This window comes from Callospermophilus lateralis, chromosome 2, assembly GCF_048772815.1.
Source record: "Callospermophilus lateralis isolate mCalLat2 chromosome 2, mCalLat2.hap1, whole genome shotgun sequence".
Lineage (NCBI taxonomy): Eukaryota > Metazoa > Chordata > Mammalia > Rodentia > Sciuridae > Callospermophilus > Callospermophilus lateralis.
The window spans coordinates 180,858,890-180,879,608 of record NC_135306.1 but is presented as its reverse complement, the minus strand read 5'-3'; the positions used below and the strand labels follow the sequence as shown (position 1 = coordinate 180,879,608).

The following is a 20,719-nucleotide window of genomic DNA, read 5'->3' as shown; positions in this document are numbered from 1 at the left end:
TTGTATATTTTGAAGTGCCTCAGTATAATCCTGTGAGCACTCATTATTACCTGAAAGGAAGAGAAGAGATAGTGGACAGACAAAATTTCCAGCAAATGGGATGCTGGGGAAAACAGTTTTATTATGTTTCTCATCATTTGTTAGAATTAAAAGGCAGACATGATAAATTAAGTGGGGCATCTTTAGGAGATGGGTCAAGAAGTAAACAAAGTAAATTCCTTAATCTAGAAGCAGAGAGAAGACTTGTTCAGACTTGGCTCTGTCTTTGGCTGGGACACTGGTTGAAGGCCAGGGCACGAACAAGTCACAGAGAGTTTGTCTCACAGCTGAGTCAAGGAACACCCAATGACCTGAGCTCTTTCTATCTCAACAGGAACATTTGGGGGCTTCAGAATTTATTCTTATTTTGTTTTCCTTTTTTGAGGTTTATATTAAGAGTTCTGAGTGTTTTTTTTCTTTATATATATAAATATAATGCTTGTTATACAATCAGCATTTCTGGAAGACAGAATAACAATTGCCTCTAATATATCCACCATCACTGTAATATAATTATACAACAACTTCTAGGTTTATTTCCTTTCAGTCCCCCTAGTAATACATGTATATTTCACACATATAAATATATGCATGTATATACATATATGCATGCACTATAGATATTGCTTCATAACCTACTCTTTCCACCATTTATTTATTTATTTATTTATTTGGTGGTGCTGGTGATGGAACCCAAGGCCTTGTGCAAGTACTCTATTGCTGAACTATATCCCCAATGGGGTTTTTTGTTTGTTTGTTGATTGGTGTTTTTTAAAAAAAAAACAAAAGAATTTTATTATCTCATAGTTCTGGGGGCTGGAAGTCTGAGATCAGGGTTGGCCAGCATGGTAAGATTCTGGGGAGGACTCTTCTTCCCACTCTGCAGACAGCTGCCTTCTCACTGTGTGCTCATGTGACCTTTCCTTAATGGGCACTTGCAGAGTGTCCCCAGTTTTTTGTTTTTTTTTTACTGTGGCAAAGTACATGTCTCATACCATCTACCTTATTAACTGTTTTTAGCTGTACAGTTCAATGGTATTAAAAACATATGTAATAGGTACCCAGCACCACCACCCATTTCCAGAACTCTTTTCATCTTGTAAAACAGAACCTCTCATGTCAGGGTGTTTTCAAGGCCTGCTTTCCCCCTCATTCTTGCATATCCACCAGAAGAGTCATGTGGGACTAGTGGGGGACATGGCTCAGTGGTAGAGAGCTTGCCTGGCATGCATGAGATCCAGGGTTCAAGCTCCAGCACCACAAAAAGAAAAAGATAAAAATAAAAAGTGTCATGTGTGTTTTCCAAAAAAAAAAAAAAAAAAACAAGGTAATGGATTTTGCAACAGGATGGGTGTGGTTTGGTCCCTCCAAGGTGCATTATCATTGGTTCTTTACTAAAGATGGTGTAAAAGATGATAGAATGAGATGGACATCATTATCCTAGGTACATGCATGACTGCACGTATGGTGTGATGCTACATTGTGTACACCAATGAAATGAAAAGTTGTGCTGCAGTTGTGTACAATGAATCAAAAATGCATTCTGCTGCCATATATACTTAATTAAAATAAATAAATTAAACAAAAAAAGATAATTGTAGGTGAAATAAGAGAAGCTTCATGGCAGACCATAAACAGCTGAAATGACAGTCAACTCACCCAGTGAGAGAACCGCTCCCCTTTCAACCCTTCTAGTTATCTCAAAGAACAAGCCAAAGCCAGGTCAGGAACGATTTGCTTTCAACACCTCCCTGACCCTTGCTAGTTCTTCTCTTTAACAGACAAAGAGACATGAAGAACAGCCTTGGATTTAACAAGCTGTTTGGGTCTCATGATTCTCACTTTTACCCCAATCTTTATTTGTGGCAAATGATCCTTATTTCCACGTATGGTGGTAATAGCAAATATCCTTTCAAAAGAAATGCATTTAAAATGTTTAAAGTGAGGGATGGGGTTGTAGCTCAGCTTGCACTTGCCTAGCACATGTGAAGCACTGGGTTCAATCCTCAGCACCATGTAAAAATAAATACATAAACCAAAAAGGTATTGTGTTCATTTACAACTACAAATAGTTTTTAAAAAATTTGAAGTGAACTTAGCCTTAAATAAGAATGAAATTATGGCATTTGCTGGTAAATGGATGGAACTGGAGAATATCATGCTAAGCAAAATTAGCCAATTCCAAAGAACCAAAGGCCAAATGTTTTCTCTCATATGAGGATGCTAATTCACAAGGGAGAGAGAATAGAGGTGTTTTGGATGAAACAGGGGATAGTAAAGGAAGGGGAAGGGGCATGGGGATAAGAATCATAGTTGAATGAATCAGACATTATTACCCTGTGTGCATATATGATTACACAACCTCTGTTAACTCTACATCACGTACAAACAGAAGAATGAGAAGTTATGCATTTTACTATCATGTATAACCAATTAGAACTAACAAAAAATATATTTAAAGAACTGAAAGAAATAAACTTAAAGTGAACCAATTTGGTCTGAGGTGAGGTGCAGAAAAGACGAAAGCTGTGTGGGTAGTTGGAGAACGGCTGAAGTTTATTGAAAACTTCATCAGGTGACTAAATGGGAACATTCACATTTCAATGGTCAAGTAAAATTTCTGGAGCAGAAACCACACAACCATCCCATGGAGTATGTTTCTCTTGTTTCTTTCTTTTTCCCTCCCTCCCTCCCTCCTTCTCTTCCTGTCCATCTTTCTTTCTCTCTTTCCCCTCTCTCTCTCTCTCTCTCTCCTTTAGAATTGTAGAAGAGAGACTGACAAGGGCCCATAAACTATGTACCAAACCCATGGCTAGCCCTTGGTGTGGTGGGCGGAGAGGGGGCCACTGAGCTGAACACAGCTGTAGATCAGAACATCAAAGGAAGAAGCCGGAACAATATTTCTAAGTGGTATAAAAGGGAGTCCACTGACTGCCAATCACATTTACTGCTCTAACACTTGGAGTCAAACCAAAAGAGTGTAAAACAAAGCTTCCATCACTTGGACATGCCACCCAAATCAGCCAGCAGTTGTTAAACAGTACTTGGCATTGAAGTGTTCAGGGGGGGGAAAATGTTTACTTCCCTGTGTGCTGCTGGCAATTTTAGCAAAGTTGGACTCAATTTACAAGTCAGAATGATTTTTAAATGTCCAGAAATAAATCACTATTTAAAATGGTGTGAAAGATAAAAGAAAAAGCATTGGATGGTTTCTAGAAAATTATACAGACAATATTAAATGCTCTCCCTACACAATGGGAAAATGGAACGGTTTAAAACAATATATCCAGGCTTAAAAAAAAAAAAATCAACATAGGCAATTAGTCTCAGTTTCCCATCTCCAGCCACAGCTATTTACCAAAATGAAGAAAGATTCCACTTCTGGAAAATGTGGGTGTGGGGGGGGAGGATGAAGACAATCTAAACAATACCTGGACCCCTGAGGGAGGTGGAGACGGGTTAGCTGGGTGCAAAGTGAGGAGCTTACGTGAGCAGAGACGTCGTTCTGGTGGAAAGCCTTCCGCAGTGCCTGCGTGAGCCCTCTGGCTACATTGAGCTTCAAGGACTCAATGCTCTGCCCTCTCCTTTGGGTTATAAAGAGAACTGTGGGGGGAAACAAGCATGGTAATCAGAGTAAGGTCCCAACATCGTGAACATGCCCTCCCCTCCTCTGGCCACCATCTCCTACAAATTCTGAGCAAAGCTGAGAAGCAAAGGCCCACCAATGAGGGGATTGGCTGGGACAGAGGCTATGTTGGTCCTGCTAAAGTTTGAAGGAAAGAAGGTCCTAGCCATTTGTGTGGCCCTGATAGACAAAGATTACGCTGGCTGGTGGCACTTCATTTCTGACCTGTGTTGCCTCTGACCTTGAAAGCCAGGCTCTCTGGGGCGGGGCCCTGCTCTGGATGCTGCAGCCCCAGACAACCCTGAAACTGGAAGGACGGAGACAGGGATGGAGGTACAGGATGGGGAAGAGGCATCTGTGATTGAATATGACAAGTGCTATTGGAAGGGAAGCCCAGGGTGCTGTTAGAGCTTCTGAGAGGAGCATCCAGCGCTGAGTTGAACAAGGGGCTGGGATCAGGGAAGGTTTCCATGGGAACTGATGCTTAGGCTGAGTCTCAAAGGATAATAGGAGTGAGCTAGGGGAGGGGAGGGACTGCCCCCACCCAGTACCAAGTGTAAAGGTGCAGGGGTCAGAAGTGAAATACTTCAGTGTGCAAATTTTAGGGCAACAGAAAATGAGGAGTTCTCAGCAAAGGAATGCATTTGAGAAGGTTCCCTTGACTGTAGACTCCAAAGCAGATTGGAGGGTGGGGTTCTGCAGGCAGACAGAGGAATGTGGTTAGTGTTGCAGAAATTTTGGTGAATGAGGACGACAGCGTGAACCCAGGAAGTGGTGGTGTGAACCAGGATGAGAGACGAGGTTTTTCAGGAGGGAGAACTGAAAGCAGCTGGTGGCTGGTTAGACATGGCTGGGGCTGCGGGGAGGGAAGGAAGGGAGAGGAGAGGAGGCATGGGGGTGGGAGGCTGCCCCTCAGAGGAGAAGGCGTGGGAGAGCGTGGGGAGGGGGAGCGGAAAACCAGATGGGATCATTTATTAAGAAGCAGAAAGAGATACTGTACTTTCTGCTAGGCCTAGTTTCACAATTTCCCATTTTAGAAAAGGATATGTCTCAAGATATAATTTCATTTAATTCTTTGCGGGGCGAGGAGGAAGGCGGGATGCGAGCATTCAGCATTGGCATGCTCTCTCAAATAATTTGTCTAATGCTTTTTATAGCAGACACTACTGCACTATTAAAAGCACCCTGTGCATTCGAGGGCTGCTCTGCTACCACGGGGAACTGGGGCTAAAAAGACAGCATCCCGCTTTGCCCACGGTTCTAGGGCTGCCTGCAGAGCTTTTTCAAGAAACTCTCCCCCTTAAACATGAAAAATAAACCCGGGGCTCCCACCTTGTAAACCGTAGCTGTGCTTTTTGTATCTGCTGATTAAGAAAACATGACAAAAAGCTTTTCTGAATTCTGCAGCACTTTCCAAGACTTTGTATTAAACAAATCACATCATTTATTCATGCGAGACATCCCTGATGCACTCTGCAGGCAAAACACGATGCACGTTGGCATTCTTAGACCTACGGGAAACACTGTGGTTTCCCAGGGGCCTCTCATGTCAGGACTGATCCTAGAACTAGAATCCATGTCACCTCATGCTCCTCCCCTCCTTTGACACTTGTTGAAGATCAAGGTTTCTCAACCTCAGCATACTGATATTCTGGGCTGGATTATTCTTTTTTTTTTTTTTTTTTTTTTGGTCTGGGGCTGTCCAGTGCATTGTGGGGTATTTAGCAATATCCCAGGTCCCTATCCCACTAGAGCCCAGTAGCAGCCCCTCCCACCAAGTGTGATAACCGAAAATGTCTCCAGATGTGGCCAAATGTCTCCTGAGGGAAGGAAGACAAGGTCACCCTGGATGAGAAACATTGATCTCAAAGAGAAACAATCCTGCTACCTCTCTGAGGCCGGGCTGTGGCTTTCAAGTCCAACTGGAAGGACAGTGGCCTCTCACCTGTCTTCACCAGGAGTTTATCAGACATCTGACATTCCAGGTTGGGCGCCGTCTTGCCAGTTGTGACCACCGCAGTGGACCAAGCAGGGAGAGAAGCATCCGTGTTTTCTGCTTGCAAAGGGGGCAAGCGGGTGGCCTTCACTAATGCTGTAATGGAGGTCAACGCTGCGGTGACCGTCAGCGGGCGAGGGGTGGATGCCCTTGGCGTCTCTGGCTTGGTGGGGTTTGGGAGGCCTGTGTGCATGGCTTGTGGCTTCCTGGGGAGGTGTGTTGTGGACAACAGGCCCGAGGCAGCACCCGTGTCCCCCTGCATGGCTGTGTGTGTGCTCATGGTGTGTGCTGTTCTGGCAAACATGTAGGTTGGCGTGAACGGGAGGGCTGTATGGATCGCCCCTGCTGTTGCCTTTGGGCCAGATGCTGCCTTGTTGGTGACATTTTTAGCCAGAGCAGTGGTGGAACTGCTCTTGGTTAAGCCGCTGCTGCCGGTGCCCTTGGCAACCAGGGCCGCAGACAGTGCCTGTGGACTCGACTTCCTCAGAAACAATGTGGCTGCGGCCGCTGCTGCTGCTGCTGCTGTTGGTTCCACCTTGGATGACACCGAGGAGTCCACTGTAAAGAGAGAAGAGGCAAAGCTCGTCACTGGCCGGGAATACACACGCCACTTGTTCTGATGATGAATGGAGGGAACCTATGGGTTAGCTGGGGTGAGGAGTGGCAGCTCTCTGGGCTGGCAAGCAAAACAACTTAGGCTCATTAAGGTAATTAACCCTAATGAGAATGCCGCTTACAGCCAAGCCATGGTTGGTAAAAAGGGCACAAATTCTGAATACTTAAAAAAAAAAATGAAGTGGGTAGAGGATCAACTACGTGTCTACTTGGGCTGCTAACTCTCACTTCTGAAGGGGAGGTATGTGCCTTCAGAGCAAAGCTGGCTGCTGAGCTTGAAGATGCTTTGGTCCCGAAAGCAGTCATACCTGTTTTTTGGGTACCAAGAAACAAACTACCTGCATTAGTGGTTGCACCTGTCCATTTCTTGGGGTGCTGAGAAGCTTGCAGCACTTTGGAGGGGGTCCTGGGGAAGGCACTGGTTGATAGAGGAGGAGATTCAGCAGCTGACTGAGAGCCAAGATTGCTCCGGAATGACGTGGAAGCATTTATTCTGGGTGATGGGTAGATGTCACTGGAAATGTGGGACCCTGTATCCATTCCATCAGAAAGCATGTCCTGCAAGCTTGTTGTAGAAGACAGACGTGGCCAGGTCAGCCAAAGAGGATGGCTTGACTGGGCAGAACGTTGACTTGTGGATGGGTAATATTCAACCTTGGCTGTTTGGAAGTCTCTGGGATGGTTGTTATGGCTTGTGGGCCAGAGGTCTGTATGATTTCCGGCCAAGGTGACATCCGACTGCTGCACAGGCTGGTTGGTGCTTGTCCTAAGGACCAGATCTTGGATGTTGAAGCCTTCTGCAGCCACTGATTGCCCAGCAGTATCTTTGATGTTCTTAGATTTTACTGCTTTGGCAGCTGAAGTTAAACCCCGGGGAAGAGAAGTGGAAGCTGAACGAACTTCCCAACTGGCGGAGTTAATTGTGTGACCATTTGGACCATCACTTGTTTGCTGCTGCAAGCCAGATATTGTGGAGTCTCTGGAAAGCGTTCCTGTTTTTGCTGAAAGAGAACTCCAGAAAACATCTGTGGTTGTTGGCTTTTTCATGACTCCCATTGTTGAGAAATCATCAGCATCAGTGGAGGAGGGAGATGCTGTCACCTGCTTGGAAGCAGAAACGGGCGATTCAGAATGGCCCTCAGCAGCTGTGTCAGTCTCCAGCTTGGTGCTGGCGAAGCCAGGAGATGGGAAAATCATATGGGTGGTCTGAATGGTGGGCCTGGAGGCTGGAGGTGATCCTGAAGGAAGGAGATTTGTTCCTGATGTCGTAATGACGGGAGATGACATAGGATCAGCGCTGAAGTCAGAGCGGAATCCATTTACAGTGTGAGGACTCAAAACTTCTTTGCTTGGAATAGTCACATTTGCCTTTTTATTTTTCCCTAAAAAGGCTGTCACGCTGACCTCTTTCTGCAGGGGAAATGTCCAAGTTGTGGAAAGAAGATCAGGAAGGTTCCTTGAAAGGAACAAGTCTGTGGCTGCAGGAGGGGCCCCGTCATTGCCTCCTTCTTGAGCTGTGGGCATTTCAGGTACAAGGGATGGCAAGGTACGCTCTTCTGCAGGCTGAAGGACAGCGATCATGGAGGGAAGGTTGCCTTTCCCATTTGATGGCGATGCGGGAACTGTCCCAGAAAGGATGGCTTGCCCTTGACCCAGAGGAGTGAAAGGCAGCAGAGCAGGCACCAAAGATGTGTGTTCGGTTGAAAGGGCAGGCCTTCTGGAATTCTCTGGATCTGCTGACAAATGTGGTGGGTTAGCAGGGTCACTTGCAGTAGTAGCAGGGGCTAGCTTTCTGCTGGTCATTTCTATGGTCACTGATTCTGTAGTCCGAAACAATGAAAGCTCAGCCGCCTGGGTCGCTGCTGCCGTGCTCTTAAAAGTTGGCAAAGACACCCCATTGTGCGCTCTTTTAGCCCCCGCAGTGTGGATTGGGTGGGTGGATGCAGGACTTGAAGCCACTTCCATCATGGACCATGAGGGGGTCCCACCTGGAAGCCGAGGAAGACCTCCAGGTGCTAGGGTAGGGGGAGGCAGACGGGCCAATTCTGCCATGGAGCTTAAACCCCCAGGTGTGGGTGAGCCTGGAGAGTGGGAACCCTCTTTGGGGGACAGTTCAGAGTACTGCTTTGTGGAGGATCCAGAAAAACTTAGATGAGGGACACCTCTGGAACCCTGGGCATCTGGGGGTGGAATGTGGTTCATTTTGTCAAAAGCTGGGATTAGGGCATTAGCTACAGTCTGAGCTGAGGAGGAGTCGGGGGGAGCTATTTGGGGGAACAAAGGCACATGGGTGGGACGCTCTGCTGGCTTAGAGGAGGTGATGGAATGAGGTGAGTTGGAGGTCAATGGAGAGGATGAAGGTGGAGGAGGAAGTGGGAGCATATCTGATCTCAGGGGATGCTCCGAAAGGGAAGGAGTCCCTACCCGCGGCTGAGATGGGGGGACGGCACTCAAGGTCACCGATGGGACTGTGGACCATGGGGGAAGCATGCGGGCGTGAGGCAAACCTGACACGTCCGCTGCTTCTCTTCCCCCTGGAGGCCTGGGTGGGACCAGGGACTCGCTGGAATCTTTAGAGGGCTCCAGGGAGGCGCTCTGTCCGCTGCCTTGGTAAAGGGAAGGAGAGAAGTCCACGTGAGCCCTGGCCCTGCGGTGTGCCCTGGGCGGAGGTGTCCGGGCTAACTGTAGCAAGCTCGTGTTATCAGGAGACTGTTCCAGCACATTCTTGATTCTGTCCACTGCCAAAGAAGACTTGACTTCCGAGAAAGGCCATGTTGGTGAAATTGGTAACAACTTCCCACGAGGAAATGACTCCGGGGTTGGGGTGACGTGGATCTGCAGATTATCTGCTCCTGTGAAACAAAGTATCTGCAGTAAGGCATTGGAATCAGGAAGGTGCTGGAGGAGTGGGCAAGACAGGCCCTTCCTGGTCTTAGAGCTTATTCAAACAACCCGTTAAATCTCTACAAATATCCACAGGATGGGGTTGGTGAGAGCATTCTTTGATGAAGGGATGTTTAAGCAAAAATGTGAAAGATATTCACATATTTTTTTAAAAAAATCTACCTTCATTCATACCTACCTATAAAGTATCAATTATTAAAAATAATAAATAGATGGGAGAAAGGCCAGTGGAGTAGAAGAGGGGGAACAGGATGCAGGGAAGAAGGAGAGGGAGGAAGGAAGGAGGTACTGGGAACAAATGACATTCCATGCACGTGTGACTATGCCCAAAGGAACCCCAATATTATGAATAGCTATAATGCACTCATAAAAACATTTTAAAAAAAATATCTTGTAGCACCTATGAGATTTGAACCATAAAACTCTCAACTTAGAAAAAAAGGTAGCTACCTGTCAATGACCAAAGACACCAAAAGTAAATCTCCTCCAAGAAACTCATATGCCCAACACTCTTAAAGGACTATGCATCTGAGCGTGGATCTTCTTTTAGGTCTCTAAGGCATCTCCACTGAAATATCTGAGGTTGCCTGTTTGGAATGATGGCGCCAATGAAACATATTTCTCTTCTTGGGTTTAAAAGGATCCCTGATGTTATCGTTCACACCGTGTCAAGTAGCAAAGGAGATTTCTTTCGGATTAGGCTGTTTCAGAAAGAAAAATGACTCACCCAACCTAGGACAGGAGACACCTCTCACAAGGCCTGGTGTCACTATAAGCATCTGCGGAGACCAGAGCTGTCAGAACTAATGTGTGAAACCACAGGCAGGGGAGGGGGGGCTCCACAGGAAACGGGGAGATGAAATTTCAGGAAGCTGGGAACTTCACCTATCCTATCTGATGATTCCCCTTTCCACAGTTCCTGAGGATTGGTAGTGCAGAGTAGCTAAATGTCCTTAATTAATATTTTAAAGATTCTTCTAGAACCTTCTACATAGGGCTATTTGATATAAACAATAGGTGAAGTCAGAAACTATAGGTCTGCTCATATCTTCAGCCCCCTGAAGCTGTATGTGAGTGTCTGCATAACTGTCACATGGAGATGGTGACAACAAGCACATCCAAACTACCCTCTGGGCCATGGTGAGCAGCAAATGAAATCATCATTGCGGTGGAAGGACAGATTTCCAGAGACGCACTAAACAAATGAGCTGTTGTCATAGGCTGTGTGCCCTATGTTTGAGTGTTCAATGAAAGAGGACACTGTGTTCCAGACAAGGGACACCCTTTGCCGGAAGCCACATAACTGATCAGGGGCAGAAGCAGGTCTGGATGTAGAGGCTCCTTGCTCCTGTGAGGGGCTTCCTCTCCACCAGGCTTTTCTCAGGTTGGTACCTATTCTTCACATGGCATTCTGCCAACCAAAAGAGCAAACAACTAAAGCTAAAGTCTTATTACACTGGAGCTTTTAGAATCAGCAAGATTTTCTGCAGTCCCAAAAGCTAAGTAGTAATTTTTCCTTGAAATGATCTTTTTCCGTTGCCTTTTGTAAGGTTTGGAAAAGTAAGGAGTATCTTTCACTCTGAATTAAGGAAACACATGAAAAAAAAAATTTCCCGACCCTTTGCTTTCTTGTTTTTAAAATTTCTCATTCTTGGAATTTTCAGATGCTCAAGAAATTGTCCTCAAGTCATCTTTAGAACATGCTGGGGTGTAAGCCAATACTATAACCATCTTTAACGGATTTGTTGATGATCCATTTTGTAAGCAATACCAAGCCCTTCTGGGCAAGCCATCTAATAAGCCCCACTTAGCCTGAGTGGCTCCTTATAACCAGATCAGAATCATCAGGGCTCCTACCTGCAGAGCGCAAAGCTCCCTCTGGCCTCTGCCAGCCAAACCTCGCCCTAAACACAAATCAATGGCAAGATGTACATAGCTTCAGGACACCAAAGTGTACACAGTATTGCGTTCAAGTACGTGCAAACCTTGGGAAATGCTTCATAGTTTGCAATGGATGTGCTTCTATATCACCACATGCAGCCCAAGGAGCCATTCACCCCCAGGCAGTTGCAATGTTACGTGGAGGGCCGATACCTCAATCCTTCCTGTTCGTAGCCTCAGCTTCACACTTTGCAAGCAATCTGGGAACATGGGTGAATATAGAATCCATATAAGGTCATTCTGCATTTTCATGTTTTCCAGTTACATTTTAGAGTCCATTTTTATCGCTTGGATGTTGAGTAACATTTATACATGATTTCTTCTTTTGTACTTTCACGGAAATAGATTTGACCATGAGTTCAATTCATGGATTCAAGAGTCAAAACAAGAATTTATCTTGTTTCAAATAAATAGCCTTGTAACTCAAAAAGAATGCTGTAACCCAAGTACCTTTTGCTTTCAGTAGGATGGCTCACAAACTCTTGCATAAAAATCTTGCCAACAGGACGGAAGAAGAATGGGTCATTGGGTGATAATGTAAGTGTTTTGTATCTAACTGAGTGATCACAACCAACGAAGACTGATGAAAAACTCCACAAAAAAGTGAAGAAAAATGGTCTCTAGTGGATTTATTTCTACTAGATTCTGCTGTTTTCCCAATTAGAATTTGGTGCTCCCCAAGATAGCTTTTATTGAAACTCTGTTTCAAACGCCTCCTGGGGAAAAGTTTCCACAGACCATTTTGAAGAGTTGAATGCTACCCTCCCCTGTGAGAATCCCGGATGCTGTTCACCATATATTTCTATTTCCACCTTCTGAGCATGTAAAGTTGTGAAGTTTCAAGGCTAAAGTTCAGGCTACCTTTGGGGTTGGCTGAGGCCATGTGACTGGTTCTGACCAATGAGGTGTGGGAGGAAATGGCACGCTTCACTTGTGGGGTAGGACATTTAAATGCTGGAGGAAGATCCTCACTTTTTAAAAGGAAAGACCTGTTCTGTCAACAACAACAACAACCAAAACCCTAGAAGTATTATATTCCTACAGGTTGTTGCTAAATTTGGAAAAAAAAAATGGAGGAAAAGAAAGAAATTAGAAGTGTTAAACATGATTGCTGGTTTGCTGGTCTGGGTCCCTTGGGGACGAAGATAATAAAAGACCCCTCTGACAAAGGATGAAAAGGTAACACGAACAAGAAATTAGCCTTTGCTGTCATCGTAGTTTGGGTATTTTTTGTTATTGAAGCACAATTTACCCTAGTCTATTTAGAAATTGGTTCCAGAGTGGATATGGAACTTGATGTGTGTATATTTCCATGTACATCAAGTAAGATCTAAGACTAAGATCTCTGAAATCATGAGCACTCACATAAACGTTTCCTCCTTTATAATTGTTCTGGTTGGGTCCTTTTAATCACAGCAGCAAAAAAATCTGACTAAAGCACATCCCTACCCTCTCTTCTTGTGGGTTAGCATCCATATATCAGAAAGAACATTCAGCTTTTGGTGTTTGGGGATTGGTTTATTTCACTTAGCATAATAGTCTACAGATCCATTCATTTACCAGCAAATGCCATAATTTCATTCTTCTTTATGGCTCCATAAAATTCCATTGTATGTACACACACACACACACACACACACACACACACACACACACACACACGTTTTCTTTATCCATTCATCTGTTGAAGGGCACCTAGTTTGGTTCCATAGTTTGGCTGTTGTGAATTGAGCTGCTATAAACATTGATGTGGCTGTGTCAGTCTAGTATGCTGATTTAAAATACTTTGGGAGATGTTTTACATCATAAAGAGGAAACCAGTTTCTAAAAAGGGGTGCTAATTCTCAGACAGCAGTGAGATTCCTGGGGCACTCAAGGCTTCTCGACTGGCAAGGCACAGCATGCTGAGGCAGTAATTTTATTGGAATATCTATTTATTGGAATATCTTATTTATGAAGAGAAACATGATCTTGAGTAGGATACAACAGTCACAGGACTTTTTAAAGGGAAAACCAGGGCCTTCAAGGCACGCCGACAAACGTTTGCACCTGACGCTGACCCTGGAGAGTCAGTTTACCCTTCCCCACAATGAGAGTATTCTGACAGTAAAGATGCTCAAAAAGGCTGAGTGGAGAGGACCCAAATCTGTCTAAACCATGCAGAAAGGGGGCTGCGGGTGTGATTTAGCACTCCAGGAACAGAACCAGGGCCAGGGGGAAGAGGCACAAGGAGAGATTATATTTGATAAGAACAGATTTCTCCAATTATTAAAACTATGGAAAACAGAATGAGCTGGCTTCAGGTCAGTGAGTTCTCCACCACTAGAAGAACCCAAAGGGGCATGTTTTAGATTGACTCACCTCCACCTTCCCTCCTTCCCGCCTCCATTTCTTCTGTCCATCTGTAATATGTGCTGTATGCCAGACACTGAGTAAAGGAATGTCTTAAAGAAAAAAACATACATAGTCCATGGCTTCATAGAACTCACAGTTGTCGGGGCAGATGTGGATGTAAAGCAAACATTCTCACAAGTGTAAAAACGACAGATGAAAGATGCATCATCCTGAAGAGCATGCAGTGGGACTCGATCAAGGAAATGAGGGAGCACATTACTGCGGAAGTGACTATCAAGATCCAAAGGATGAATAGAGGGCTAATCAAGCAAAGAGGATAAAGGAAAGTATTCCACATAGAGAGATAAGCAAAGGCAAAGGCCTGGGGCAGGTAATAGCATGAGGACAAGGAACCAAAAGAAGGTAGCCACGGCTAGATTGGGAAGACCAAGGTGGGCATAAGATAAGGCTGTAGAGGTGGGTTGGCCAGACCACTGGAGCACTGCAGGTTTTAGTTCAATGGAGAGGATGAGGGAAAATGATGTTCAGGAGCAAATTGGAATGTTGGATGAATCATTTTGTCTGTGGAGTGAAAAATTAACAGCATAGGGGCAAGAGTGAGTGACAGGAGTCCTAAGACACCTGCAGAGGACCAGGCACGAGATAATAGGAAGGTTGTAAAGAAGAGTTGAGCCATGGTGGGAGATGAAAATAGATAACCCCTAATGGTCCCTTTTGATCCTCAGAATTAAGCATTTTAGTTTTCCTCACATTTGTATTTCTACAAATATAAATACAGCTTTAAAAAAATGGCTGCAGATTCTCCTTGATGCCTCCCACTCAGAGGGGGAGACTGTATCCCCTTCTTGAATCTGAATGTGCTTGAGTTTGTTCACCAGAGCGTGGCGGGAGCAATGACACAGGACATCATGAAGGGCCACGCCGCAGTAGCTGGGTGCCTGGGATGGTCTCCCACACTCCCTCCTGGAACCAGGACGCCCCTCCACACACAGCCCACGCCCCAGCAGAGCCATCCCAGCCACTCCAACCCCCAGTCCGGCTAGCCGCACCTCCCCAGCACCCCAGCCCAGGCACGAGAATGGAGCAGCTTCCAGATCATTCTATCCCCAACTCTCTGAATCACCCCAGCTGTTCAAATCTTCCCACTCGAAGGCCCAGACATCGTGACGCAGAGACACACTTGTCCCCAACGCCCTATAGGAATCCCCCAACCCATGAGCATAACCACCCTCAGGGAGCTGACAGACAGAAGCTGGCACTCCCGTGTGTAGCCACGGGAAATACATTCTGCTGATGACTTGACTGAAAGTGGATTCTTCCCCAGCCGTGCCTCCAGATGACAATGTGACCCAGCCACCTCCGTGACTGCCGTCTGAGGCCCTGTGCAGAGGACTCGGGGAAAGTGGCCCCAATCCCCTGACCCATGGAAAAATTGAGGTAATCAAAAAAGGTTAAGTCCCAAAAGTTTGTGGGTAAAATGTTACATAGCACTAGAAAACTAACCCAGGTAGGAAGCCGGGAGCTATGGAAGGTTGTATGTAGGAAGAAGAAACAGAGGACAAGATAACCGGATTGAAAAGTAGCGTGAAGGATGGTAACAGGTTGACGTCCAGACAGTCAAAAAGAAGCATGAGTATGGGTTAGGGTTAGGGTTAGGGATGCAGCTCAGTGTTAGAGTGCTTGCTCAGCACATGTGAGGCATTGAGCTAGATTCTCAACACCACATAAAAATAAATAAATAAAAATAAAGGTATGGTGTCCATCTACATCTCAAAAAATTTTTTAAAAAAATAAGCACAAGTTTGAGTGGAGTATGGAAGGGAATGGGTTGTGAAATGAGAAGTTTAATACAGGGCCTGGGACTCAACTGAGAAATTACCTGAATAGAACACAGGACCCTGCAGGAGCAGAAATAAGGCCACAGCAGCAAACCATGTTGGGATTAGTGCTTTGAGAACAGGCTGAAAACTCTTAGGTCAAAAATCCCACTTTTCAAGGGGGAAAAAAATACCGAGCTATTCTACTCCAAATACCCAATTCTTGGTTTTTTTTTTTTTTTTTCTACAAACTCCCACTGACTCCCCAATCCTCCCTCACCCCTCCCCACAAAACATGACTTTTTTCTTCTTAGAATGACATGGATTAGGAAAATGGAGAGGAGATGGATTTATGTTAGAAATAAGAACAAAAGCGAGCAAGATGAAGCCCCTCAGAACACTGAAATGTGAAAATGAGCTGTCTTTTAGCATCTCAAGGAAACGAGAATGGGTGGTCCTACAAAACCCGATTCAACGAACAATTTATACACGTGCATTTTAAGCTAAGTTTCTTCGAACCAGGTTTAAATAAAATCATCCTTCTCAAACCTTCTAGGAAGTAACAGTCACTCGTGGAAGAATATCAGCTTTAAAAATAACTTGCACAAATGGGGTCAGCGTGCAGAAGCAAGCACATGCAAGTTCAGTGCCGATGCTTCTGTGAGCTGAGCAAGTCTGCATAGAGTCCCAAGAACTTAGCCTTGAACTAGAAGCGTCAGGAAGTAGTTCCTTAACAAGGTGAAACTTGACCAAAGAGTTGATAAACCTGGGCCAGGTCTGGACACCCAGAGCCGGTCATTGACTAGTATCTAAAACCAGGCAAATTGCCTCCCTGGGTTCCTAGACCCCAGAGCCCGGCGTGGTACCACCCAGACACAGGGGGACAGATCCTTCAGGTGTCTGTCTTCCCGAGCATCCTGGCGTTGCTACCTCATCATCGTCTGTACTTGTACACAAGGCGCGGACCCCGCTGGGGTGTTGCTATGTCCATTTCCCCCATGTGACAAGCAGAACTGGAACCTTAAAAAGGCACACAGAGCTCCTCTGTTGCTGGTCCCTCCCCTCCAGGCCTCTCTCCCTCAGCCCCTGTGCTCTCTCAGTGCCCAGCTTGTGGCTGTTTTTGTCCCAGACCCTCCTTTCCAAAGCCCCCGAACCTGCTACTTCAGGAGTGTTTGTGCAGGTTCAGTGCTATCCTGGACGGCTTGCTGGTTTGCTCAGAACCACTCAACCACAGTCGCAGCCCTTTCCCAATCAGCACTGTTCCTTTCTTTGACTGATGGAGACATAAAGGAAAAGAACGTCCTGCTAGGCCACCCCAGGTGTAAGCAGGGCTGGGTCCAACCACAATCATGAGATGGTCCACTGCCTGCCGACAGGTTTCCATATCACAACACTAAGAACACACACCCAGTCATCGACTGCTCTTTCATGTAGAGATTGAGGCAATCAAGGAATGAATGTTAACATCCATGTCAACCCTCCCTTTATTATGTATCAGAGGGGGAAAAAAATATCTGCATGTGCCTATGGGGCCCTAGACGCTGCCTGAATCCAAATCTTCTCCTCAAATTGCTAACTGTGTGATCTGTGTGATCTTGGACATGTTACTTAACCTCTCTGTGCCTCAGTTTCCTTATCAATAAAATGGGAACAATAACAGTATCTACTTCATAAAGTTGCTTAAAGGATTAAAATGAAAGGATACTCATAATGTCTGAAAACAGTGTCTGCAACACAGTGCTGAAAAAAATGTTAGCTATTATTGGTATTATTATCCTTATATGTTCAGCCCAGAATAGGCATGAATGCACTCAGAGGCTTCCCCGGAGGACCTGGATGCTAGTCACAACTCAGAAATGCCTGCAAATCTTGCATTATCAGAATCCTGCACATCTAAACAGGATTGTAGTTTGCAGAATAATTTCATGTCCATCATCTGGTTCTTCACAGTACCCATGAAGTCGAAACGAACATCAGTATTATCATCCCTGTTTTACAGGTGAGGAAACTAGGGATGAGTGAGCTCAAGTGCAGGCTTGGCAGCTCTCTGCAACACGTGGCAAGAAGCAAGGTTCCCTCCGTGTGCAGGTCTGGGTGGTGCACTGCGCCCCCAGAGTGACCTCCACAGATGGAGCCCACACGTGGCTTCCTCTTTCTTCGGAGTTGGCTGATGCATCTTCAGCAAACATTACTGAGCACAGCTCTAAATCACAGAGACCTGTCAGGCTTCGATTCCCAGAAGGTCAAAAGAGATGGATTAAAAGCCATTGCTATGCTGAAGCTTCCATCCCACACCCGACACCCACTTACGCGTCAAAACCTGGCAAGTTCTGGAGTTAGGTGCCTGAGATGCTCTTGCTGAAGAGGATTCCTCTTGGGGCTCTTTAAAACGAAATGCACCAGTTAATAGAATCCAATTGCCATTCCTTGAATCCATGCCAGCAGAGAGGGTTCTGTGCACGGCACGGACAGAAGCATTTTAACTTTCAAAGCTCTTTCACAGCTATCTGCCTTTCTAAAAAGTTTATTGCTTTCAAATCCTTTGTGAAACAGGTTTAGAAATAAAGCTGATCCCCACCCTCCCATGAGACCAGTAATACAATTTCACTTTCAACTTTGTAAACCTGGGTTTATATGATCATCACAGAAAATTTAGAAAAGACAGAAAAGTAGGGGGAAAAGAAGAAGAGTCCTATTCCTCCTTTGTCCCCTCTAACAGGCATGTTCTAGCAGATCCAGAAAATCGTGATTCATACGGTAGGGAATAACTTACAGGCTTTGAAAGCCCGTGTTTGTTAAATTTATAGATCTATAGCCAGGTGCAGTGGCACACACCTGTAATCCCAGCGGCTTGGGAGGCTGAGACTGGAGGATCATGAGTTCAAAGCCAGCCTCAGCAAAAGGTACTAAGCCACTCAGTGAGACCCTGTCTCTAAATAAAATACAAAAGAGGGCTGGGGATGTGACTCAGTGGTCGAGTGCCCCTGAGTTCAATCCCTGATATAAAATAATAATAATAATAATAATAATAATAATTATTATTATTATTATTTATAGACTTGTGATCACACTGCACATCCAACTTCATATCTTTTTAAAAAACTTTTAACATTATATTAAAATCATCTTTTCATATTGGGTAAGGCTGCATGTTACTTCCACTAAGATGTGGCCCTTACGATTTGACTGAATATCCTCCAACTATTACAACACAAGTTGCTTATAAATAAACGTTCAGTACGATAAATAATGGTCTCATCTCCTTTTAATTTTGGCATTGCAATCCTTATGCAGCAAATAGGGCAGCCACAAGTAACCTTGTCTCCTGGACTAGGGTGACACACACACAGAAGGTCACTTGGGGGGAAGAATATTATCTGTATCCAGAAAAGTAACACAATAGTACTTGGGAGGTCTCCCCTTTCTTCCTCCCCGGGTATCTTTCTGATGGGGTCATTAATAAGTTTAAATTCAATCATAAGAAACACAATTAACCACCAATAACCAATCTGCAAAACTGGGACAATCCTATCAGCAAACCTTCCCAAAGTTTCATATTAATTTTTGCTATTTTATGTTAATGGCCCAAGGGGGAGTTGAGTCTGCTTCAATTCATTAGGCAAGAAAGACTTTAGGGATACAGGAAATTCTGTACCTAAAGAAGAGCAGCCAGAGGGTTTAGAGAGTTGGAAAGAAGAAACAACATGTCTGGTCCTCACACATTTGGAAGAGATTTGAATGTAAGCCTCTTCTAAGAGATAATCCCATAATTAAGATGTCATTGTTCCCACGACTCTTTATTTTTAGCTCTACTAGAGTACCTTCCCCTTTCTGCTTAATATTACAGCCAGTAACGTCCCTTATCTGCTCAATTATCTTGGTCACTTATTCCACAACTACTTATTGAACGCTTTCTCGGACACTTCATCACAAAGATGTTGAAACTGCAAACCTCTCTATGAAGGTCAGGCGTCACAGTGTAGGGTGTGGGGTCTGGAGTCAGAGTAGCTCCGTTCCTGGCCCAACTGCCTCGCTCCAGCCGGATGAATGCAGGCAAGCTACGTGACCTCTCTGTGCCTGTTCACTCCTTTCTAAGATATGAATGATGCCGTTCTCCCAAAAATGTTTTGAAACTTGAAGACTTTAATCCATGTCGAGTGTTTGGAACATCTCCTAGAGCGTGGTCAGCTGTTAGTTATTATGATTCTCATCAAGGAGCACAAAATCTAATGAAGAGGTTTTGGAGTTGTATCTTCTCCCTAAATTATAACAGTTTGTGGCCATTTTTTTTCTATCTTCTCTGGAACTGCTCCTGTTTCCTACAATGGATCCCTCTTCTCCAACAGCAAACCTCCAATGAGTGCCTGTGTAATCAATCCATCTGGCTTTCTAAGCATCCTGAGGCTCACTGTGCTTCTGCATTAGATTTCTCCCTAAAGTCTTCTTATTTCTGCAAGCAAATATGTGGGGTTTTTTGTATTCTTTTGTTTTTGTTTTAGTTGTTGGTTGACCTTTATTTTATTTGCTTTTTATTTGTGGTACTAGGATGAAATCTAGTGCTTCACACATATGAGGCAAGCACTCTTCCGCTGAGCTACCCCCAAGCATGTGGTTTTGAAGAGGATTTACACAGCAAGGTTGCAAACAGGACACTTCCCCATGAAGAGTCCTCCTAAGTCTAACTACAGTTTTAATTGCAATGCCAAGAGGAGAAAGAGAGGCAGAAAAATATGCATACACATATGTGTACTTTACATATATTTTGTATTTTCTTAATTCAAAGAATTCTTAACATTTCCCCAACATTCAGTTGAAACAGTCAATGCTATACCTAGAGAACAATTCATTGCCTAGAATGTTCTCCTAGAATATATTTTTCCTAAAGAAAGCTATTTTTTCATATTTAAAAATGAGAGAGAAAAAAAATCCTCTCTTTCCTAAAAAATTAATAGTTAATAAAAAATAAAAGATGCAACCAACACATTTTAACACAAAGAACAGTCAAAAGGATAAATAAATTCAAAAGCTTGTCTTCATGGGCTGGAATTGTGGCTCAGGGGTAGAGAGCTCACCTAGCACACGTGAGGCACTAGGTTTGATCCTCAGCACCACATAAAAATAAAATAAAGATATTGTGTCCACCTATAACTAAAGAAGAAGGAGGAGGAGGAGGGGGGGGGGAGAAAGAAAGAAGGAAAGAAAGACAGAAAGAAAGAAAGAAAGAAAGAAAGAAAAGAAAAGAAAAACTGGTCCTTTAGTCTTTTAGGGAAAAAACAAAGAATAAGATAGTTAAATCATTCATACATCAAATTAGGGGGGGAATCAGACGGGCTGGGGTTGTGGCTCAGTGGTAGAGCACTTACTTAGCATGGTGAGGCACTGGGTTCGATCCTCAGAACTGCATAAAAATAGATAAATAAATAAAGG

General features: G+C 44.6%; 1 protein-coding gene across 3 annotated transcripts in view; it reads right to left on the bottom strand.

Moving 5' to 3' along the window:
* Positions 1–20,719, bottom strand: part of Kiaa1549l (KIAA1549 like) — a 250,457-nt gene that overhangs the window by 94,554 nt on the left and 135,184 nt on the right. For 2 of the 3 annotated variants that reach the window (XM_076844329.2, XM_076844330.2), the window contains exons 2-4: positions 8,783–9,127; positions 5,610–6,218; positions 3,527–3,642 (exon numbers count right to left, since the gene is read on the bottom strand). In XM_076844329.2, coding sequence (XP_076700444.2) covers positions 3,527–3,642; positions 5,610–6,218; positions 8,783–9,127 — 1,070 coding nt within the window. Of the gene's footprint in view, positions 1–3,526; positions 3,643–5,609; positions 6,219–6,613; positions 9,128–20,719 lie in introns of all 3 variants that reach the window. The other variant, XM_076844328.2, reaches the window with a different exon arrangement.